We start from the raw sequence: 8,044 nt of genomic DNA on the forward strand, positions 1-8,044 counted from the left end.
TGCCAGAGGAAGTGGTGGAGGCTGGTACAATTGCAACATTTAAGAGGCATTTGGATGGGTAAATGAATAGGAAGGGTTTGGAGGGATATGGGCTGGGTGCTGGCAGGTGGGACTAGATTGGGTTGGGATATCTGTTCGGCATGGACAGGTTGGACCAAAGGGTCTGTTTCCATGCTGTACGGCTCTATGACTCTAATTTAGATTCATGGCAATAGCATCAAAATGCAGTCTTCTGCTTTTCAGAACTGAAATGTAAATAGAGAGCAGATAGGGCCCTTTCAGTAACCATCTAAGTGACAGAGTCCCTCACTGTAGGTAGTGTAGGAGCTGTATTTACTGCTGTAGCAAGAACATTGCAGATGGTGCTCATTACATACCATACCAAGGGAACCAGTAAATGTACATCTCGAGAGGATTTACCCGGCGAGAAATAGTTCCAGTGTTTGGAACAGCCACTGAAGCCCAGTTATTGTTCAAGTAAGTTCAAAGTAGAGATCAATGGATTTTTAGATACTGATGTTATCAAGAGATAGAGGTTTAGGGGAAATGGCACTGAGGTAGATAATTAGCTCTGGGTCCAGAATGGCAGGGGCTGAATGGCTTCCTCCCCTTCCTCTGTTCTTGTGACAGAACCATCTTCCTTTCTGTCTTCTTTATTTATCATTGAGTCATAGAGATGTGCAGCAAGGAAACAGACCCTTCAGTACACGCCAATGAAATATCCTAACCTAATACAGTCCCATTTGCCAGCACTTGGCCCAAACCCTTCCTATTAATATACCCATCCAGATGCCTTTTAAATGTTGTAATTGTACCAACCTGCTCTGGCAGCTCATTCCATACACGCACCATCCTCTCTGTGGAAAAATTGCCCCTTAGGTTGCTTTTAAATCTTTCCCCTCTCACCTTTAACCTATGCCCTCTAGTTTTAGGGTGTTGCATTAGTAACCAACCAGTTTAAATTGAGATACTCGGATCAAGAGACATCTTGAGGTTTGAGGATTGATCTTGGCCATTTGAACCAAACTCTTTTCCTTATTTGCCAGGTGTTGCTTAACATGCTGGAGTTCGGGATGAGTCCACAAGAAGCACTGGATGCTCCTCGCTTTTGTTTGGAATACGAGAAGTCAGGTATTTCCTTTTCTTGGGATGACTGGATTATTTTCAGTTCCCGCAGAGGGCAGTCGGAGCTGGGTCGTTAAATGCATCCGAAGCTGAGATAGGCAGAGTCTTAATTTTTCAACAATTGAGGGTTATGGGCAAAAGGTGGGAAAGTGGATCTGTGGATTATCAGATCAGCCATGATCGCGTTGAACGGTGGAGCATTCTCGATGGGACCAGTGGCCTACTGTCTTATGGTTAAGTTTCAATTGGTCTGCATTGGAATTGAAGTGTGAAACGTATGAAATCCTGTCAGGGTGACTCTGGTCCACTGATCACTGAATCAGAGCATCATTGGGCAGAAGGTAAACCAACAGCTTCTCTGGATGTTTGTGGTGGGTGAAGGGAGGTAGGTTGAGGAAGGGGCACTTGTTGGTCATTATCCTACAGATGATTGAGATCAGACTGGAGGACCTGATGAACCAAGTGTCCTGTTTCTTGGTAGGAGTGTTCTCTGATTGATTTAATTTGATGGTGTTCCTCGTGCTATACAATGAAATGGTTCTCCATTTAGCACACAGACTATGCTCGAATTGTGTATCTGTGCAGCTGAGCCATTCAGGGTCTATGGATGAGAGTCTGGTGATATCTCAGCACAATTCTCCAGAAGAACTGCTTTTTGTTTACTGCCGGATATGGGTTTTGCATTTCCTTCCATCTCAGATTTCATGTCGGGTCCCTTCATCATTGACAGTTTGCAAAGAGACCTGGGTTTAGGGGACTTGTGGGAGATGGCTATTGGTCATTGGAAAAGTGATTCAACGTCTTTTATTTTCTTTGCTCTTTCACAGAAGGTAGCCTTCGCTGGCTGTACCAGTATTTATTGTTCATATCTTGAAAAGGTGGTGGCAAGCTGCTTTCTCATACTACAGCAGTCTGTCTGGAGCAGATATACCTCCAGCACTGTTAGGAAGGGAGCTCCTGATTTCGGACCAACAACACTGAAGGAACGAGGAACTAGCTGCAAGTCAGGATGGTGTGTGGCTTGGAACTTGAAGAATATGGAGTGTGGATGACGATGCTGCCCTTGTCTTACGAGGTGATAGGTTGGAGGATAAGGAAGCTACAGCTGTGTCTTGTAGATGGTCCACTCTGCTACCACTGAGTGCTAGTGGTGGAGGGAGTGAATGTTGAATGTGGTTCCACTCAAGCATGCCTGTTTTATCTTGGATACTTCTTGAGTGTTGTTGGATCTGCACTCATCCAGGCAATTGGGGTGTATTCTAACAGACTTGAGACTTGTGTTTTGTACATAATGGATGCACTCTGGGGAGTCAAGGAGGTGAGTTACTTGCTGTAGCCTCTGTCCTGCTGTTGTAGCCCCACAGTATTATTACAAATGATCCAGTTCAGTTTCAGTCAACAGTAATCCCCAAAATGTTGTTTGTGGCAGATTCTGGGGAAGGGTCACTTGATTCAAAACGTTAACTCTGATTTCTGTCTCCACAGATGCTGCCAGACCTGCTGAGCTTTTCCAGCAATTTCTGTTTTGGTTTCTGATTTCCAGCATCTGCACTTCTTTCGGTTTGTTATGAATGTTACTTACCTCTCACCAGCCTGAGGCTTGGATTATTGTTGCATGTGGAAATGGATTGTTTTTGGATCTCAGAAGTTGTACATGATATTCATCACTGCTTCTGACCTTGTGATAGCGATGAAGCAGCTGAAGATGGTTGGGCCCAAGACTGAACCCCGAGGAACTCCTGCAGGGATATTCTGCAGCTCAACAACCACAACTATCCTCCTTTGTGCCATGTATGACTCCAGCTAGTCAAGAGTCCCCTCCCCCCACCTCCCTGATGCCCATTGATTCCTGTGTTGCTAGGGCTTTTTGTTGCCATCTTGGTCAAATGTAACCTTGATGTCACGGTCAGTCACACTTCACTTCAGCTCATTTGCCCAAGTTGTACCAAGGCTACAACTGAGTATCAGTGGGCAGGTTATTGCTGAGCGAGTATAATTTGGCAACACCTTTCATCACTTGCTGAAGACTGGAAGGTGACTCACCGGGTGGTAATTGGCCAGGTTGGATTTGTCCTGTTTTTGTTTGTGGATGGGACATGCCTGGGCAATTTTCCACTTAAATTCATAAGATATAGGAGCAGAATTAGGCCATTTGGCCCATCGAGTCTGCTCCGCCATTCGATCATTGCCGATATGCTCCTCACCCCCATTTTCCTGCCTTCTCCCCATATCCCTTCAACTCCTCGCCAATTAAAAATCTGTCTAACTCCTCCTTAAATTTACTCACTGTCCCAGCATCCACCGCACTTTGGGGGAGCAGATTCGACAGATTCACTACCCTTTAGGTGAAGTAGTTTCTCCTCAACTCTGTTTTAACTTTGCTCCTCCTTATCCTAAGACTATGATTCTCATCCCAGAATGCCCCACAAGGGGAAGCATCTGTTCAACGTCTATTTTACCCACACCTTTTATCATCTCGAATACCTCAATTTGATCTCCCCTCATTCTTCTAAATTCCAGAGAGTATAGGCCTCTATTGTTTAATCTCTCTTCATGCGACAAACCCCTCATCTCTGGGATCAATCTAGTGAACATTGTCAGGCCAATGCCAGTGTTGTAGCTATACTGGAAGAGCTTGGCTAGGAGTCCAGCAAGTTCAGTACTATTACCAGGATTTCAGTGCTACAACCATGGCCTAAATCCTCTGTATTCAGTGTATTCAGTTGTCTCTGTGTAATGTAAAGTGTATTCACTTAAAGTTATGTTGAGTTTCTGGAAATTGTGCCTTTGAGTGAAAAGGCTTTAAGTGAAGCATAGGTTCCCATAGGAAGTTCAGTAGGCCCATCCTTAACAAAGAAATAAACATTAAATTATTGTTTAAAAAAACTCCAAAGAACCATGAATGTTGGAAAACAGAAACAACAACAAAAGTTGCTGGACAAGCTCAGCAGCTCTGGCTGTATCTGTGGAGAGAGAAAGCAGAGCTAATATTTCGGGTCAAGTGACCTTTCTTCAGAACTGATTGTACCTTTGGAGAAAGATAGGTATATATGATAAGGAAGTAGTGGGGGGAGGGGTGAAGAGTACACAATAGGTTGAGATGGAGCCCAAAGAGAGAGAGAACAACAGTTGGGCCGATAAAGGAGTGGGTAAAAGTCCGTCTGGGAGAAGGAACAGCACCACCTTCAAGTTCCCCTCCCAGCCACTCACCATCCCGACTTGGAAATATATCGCCGTTCCTTCACTGTCACTGGGTCAAAATCCTGGAATTCCCTTCGTAAGGGAATTGTGGGTCAACCCACAGCAGGTGGACCACTGCAGTTCAAGAAGGCAGCTCTCTGCCACCTTCTCGAGGTCAACTAAGGACGAGTAAAAAAATGCTGGTCCAACCAGAATGCCCACATCCCACAAAATGAAAATAAATGCACTTTAACTAGCTAAATTTCTACATTGGTAAATGAAACAACTTAAAATGAAATAAATTTAAAACTGCAAAAGAAAACATAACCTCTGGGTGCCGTTGAAGTGACCATGCTCCTCCTCACGGCAACTGAATGCCCAGGTTTACCTGCACTGACCAACATCTGCCACCAGATGGAGCACAGAATCTTTGTTCAGGTTCAGGATGGCGCAGAGCCAACAGCGGGAGAATGTGTTGCAATAACGTGAGGTATTTCAGGTACCCTCATCACGTCCAGTGTAGGGACCTTTCCCAACTGTCTTCTTGGCATGTATGGGTTAGCGCTTGACATTTTTCTTGTGCTTGCCCAGAGTACTCTTTAAGTGTAGACTTTGATATTGCATATATTCACTAGACAGGCCTGAACAGGGAGTGTAGCTCAGTAAGCTATACAACTGGTTTGTGATGCAGAGTGATTCCCAACAGTGGGTTCAATCCCCCAACAACTGATGTTATAATGCCGGATTGTCCTTTCCAACCAGTTAACATTGATGAGGCTTCTTTTTGGGAATACTGTGTCCAGTTCTGGTTGCCGGGTTATAGGAAGGATGTTATTAAGCTGGAGAGGGTTCAGAAGAGAATTACCAGGATGTTTCTGGGTATGGAAGGCTTGAGTAATAAAGATAGGTTGGGACCATTTTCACTGGAGGGTAGGGGGTTGAGAGGCGACCTGATAGAAGTTTATAAAATAATGAGAGCTATAGACAGAGTTAATGATTATTGTCTTTTCCCTAGGATAGGGATTTCGAGACTAAGGGCACATGTTTAAGATGAGAGGAGAGAGATTTAAAAAAGACATGAGGGGCAAATCTTTTACACAGAAGGTGAATGGCATGTGAAATGAACATCCTGATGAAGTGAAGGATGTGGTTACAATTACAATGTTTATTGTGGTTCTGTTCTCCGAGCTGGGAATTTGTGTTGCAGACATTTCGTCCCCTGTCTAGGTGACATCCTCAGTGCTTGTGAGCCTCCTGTGAAGCGCTTCTGTGATGTTTCCTCTGGCATTTATAGTGATTTGTATCTGCCGCTTCCGGTTGTCAGTTCCAGCTGTCCGCTGCAGTGGCCGGTATATTGGGGCCAGGTCGATGTGCTTGTTGATTGAATCTGTGGATGAGTGCGATGCCTCTAGGAATTCCCTGGCTGTTCGCTGTTTGGCTTGTCCTGTAATAGTAGTGTTGTCCCAGTCGAACTCATGTTGCTTATCATCTGAGTGTGTGGCTACTAAGGATAGCTGGTCATGTTGTTTCGTGGCTAGTTAATTACAAGGAAAAGGCAAACACATGACCTCAACACCAAGGAGAGGGAATCACTAAAAGCACTAAGAAACGATAAGAACATAATCATACTACCAGCAGACAAAGGCAGAATGACAGTCATCTTGGACAAAGCAGAGTACATCCAAAAAGCGCAACAACTACCTGCAGATACCAACATCTACCAAAAGAGGGAGTTTGACCCCACCCCACAGTTCACCAATAGGATAAACAACACACTGAGGAACCCACAAAAAGACCTGGACCCAATATACCGGCCACTGCAGCGGACAACTGGAACTGACAACCGGAAGTGGCAGGGACAAATCACTATAAATGCCAGAGGAAACATCATAGAAGCACTTCACCGGAGGCTCCCAAGCACTGAGGATGTCACCTGGACAGGGGACGAAACATCCACAACACAAATTCCCAGCTCGGCGAGCAGAACCACAACAACGAGCACCTGAGCTACAAATCTTCGCACAAACTTTGTACAATTACAATGTTTAAAAGTCATTTGGATACGTACATGAATAGGAAAGGGATATGGGCTAGGAGCAGGCAGGTGGGACTAGTTTAGTTTGGCATTTATGGTCAGCACAGACTGGTTGGACCGAAGGGTCTGTTTCCGTGCTGGGTGTCTCTATGATTCTTCCCTCGGCCGAAATGTGGTGACCCTTATGTTAAAGCAATAGTAATTGCCTCTCTCTAATGAGAGAGCAGCCCTATGGCCACTTTACCTTTTTTTAGATTACTTACAGTGTGGAAACAGGCCCATCGGCCCAACTAGTCCACACCGACCCTCCGAAGAGCAACTCACCCAGACCCATTCCCCTACACCATAGGCAATTTAGCCAGGCCAATTCACCTAACCTGTACATTTTTGGACTGTGGGAGGAAACCAGAGCAAACCCACACAGACATGGGGAGAATGTGCAAACGCCACACAGACAGTCGCCTGAGGTGGGAATTGAACCCAGGTCTCGGGTGCTGTGAGGCAGCAGTGCTAACCACTGTGCCACTGTGCCTGCTGCCTTGAGAAAGCAGGAAATATTGTGCTCATGCTGCATAATGATCGAAGCAGATATGCTGGCCATTGGGTAACTAATGTCTTTTTCAATGCAGGTGGTACCTGGAAGCTCTCACTGGAAGAGGGAATCTCTGAGCCTGCTGCACAGAGTCTGATAGCCAGAGGTCACAATGTTCATTGGCCAGTTAGAGGACATGAAAGGTCTCTGTTTGGACGTGGCCAGATTATCACCAAGGGAACGTGGTGGGAATCGCAGCATGCCTTAATTGCTGAGGATGACCAGGAAGTATTATGGGCCGGCTCTGATCCACGGTCAGATGGGTGTGCAATTGGATACTAACCTGCAGTCAGTTCTTCTGTAACACTATGTGTTGTGTTCTTGTGCAACCTCACGTTATAGAAACATCGCGCTTTAGAAACAGCGCTTGAAGTGTTGGCGATGTAATCGTGTTACAGACAACACATGGTGTAAAGGTTCATGCTGCAGAAGCAGCATCCCCAATTTGTCAATTGCGTTACAGTGAATTTGTGTTGGCTTACATAGCCGAACAACATGTATCCTGCAGGTGTGTTTCAGGATTGGGAATTTTAAAAATTCGTTCACAGGATGTTGGTGTCACTGGCTAGACCAGCAATATTTGCCCATCCCTGATTACCCAGGGGGCAGTTAAGTGTCAACCCCATGGCTGTGGATCTGCAGTCACATGTGGGACAGACCAGGTAAGGACAGCAGTACCCTTCCCTAAAGAGCATTAGTGAACCAAATGGATATTCCTCCAATAATCGACAACAGTTTTACAGTCAGTGTTCGGCTTGTAGTTTTTTTTAGAATTAGATTCCCTACAGTGTGGAAACAGGCCCTTCGGCCCAACCCTCCAAAGAGTAACCCACCCAGACCCATTCCCCCTGCCCAATGTACCTAACCTACACATCCCTGAACACTCTGGGTAACTTAGAATGGCCAATTCACCTAACCTGCACATCTTTGGACTGTGGGAGGAAACCCACCCAGACACAGGGGGAATGTGTAAACCCCACACAGACGGTTGCCCGAGGCTGGAATCGAACCCAGGTCCCTTCCGCTGTGAGGCAGCAGTGCTAACCACTGAGCCAATTTCAGGTTTGCTTTTAAATTGAATTCAAATTCCATCGTCTGCCATAACAGGATTC

General features: G+C 45.5%; 1 protein-coding gene across 3 annotated transcripts in view; it reads left to right on the plus strand.

Annotated features, from left to right (window-relative positions):
- Window positions 1–7,553, plus strand: part of LOC122556165 (glutathione hydrolase-like YwrD proenzyme) — a 65,167-nt gene extending 57,614 nt beyond the window's left edge. For all 3 annotated transcript variants that reach the window (XM_043702678.1, XM_043702679.1, XM_043702680.1), the window contains exons 11-12: window positions 1,047–1,131; window positions 6,970–7,553. In XM_043702678.1, coding sequence (XP_043558613.1) covers window positions 1,047–1,131; window positions 6,970–7,214 — 330 coding nt within the window. In that variant the 3' untranslated portion in view covers window positions 7,215–7,553. The remainder of the gene's footprint in view (window positions 1–1,046; window positions 1,132–6,969) is intronic.
- Window positions 7,554–8,044: the final 491 nt, after the last annotated feature.

The sequence above is a fragment of the Chiloscyllium plagiosum genome, chromosome 13 (genome assembly GCF_004010195.1).
Source record: "Chiloscyllium plagiosum isolate BGI_BamShark_2017 chromosome 13, ASM401019v2, whole genome shotgun sequence".
Classification (NCBI taxonomy): Eukaryota; Metazoa; Chordata; class Chondrichthyes; order Orectolobiformes; family Hemiscylliidae; genus Chiloscyllium; species Chiloscyllium plagiosum.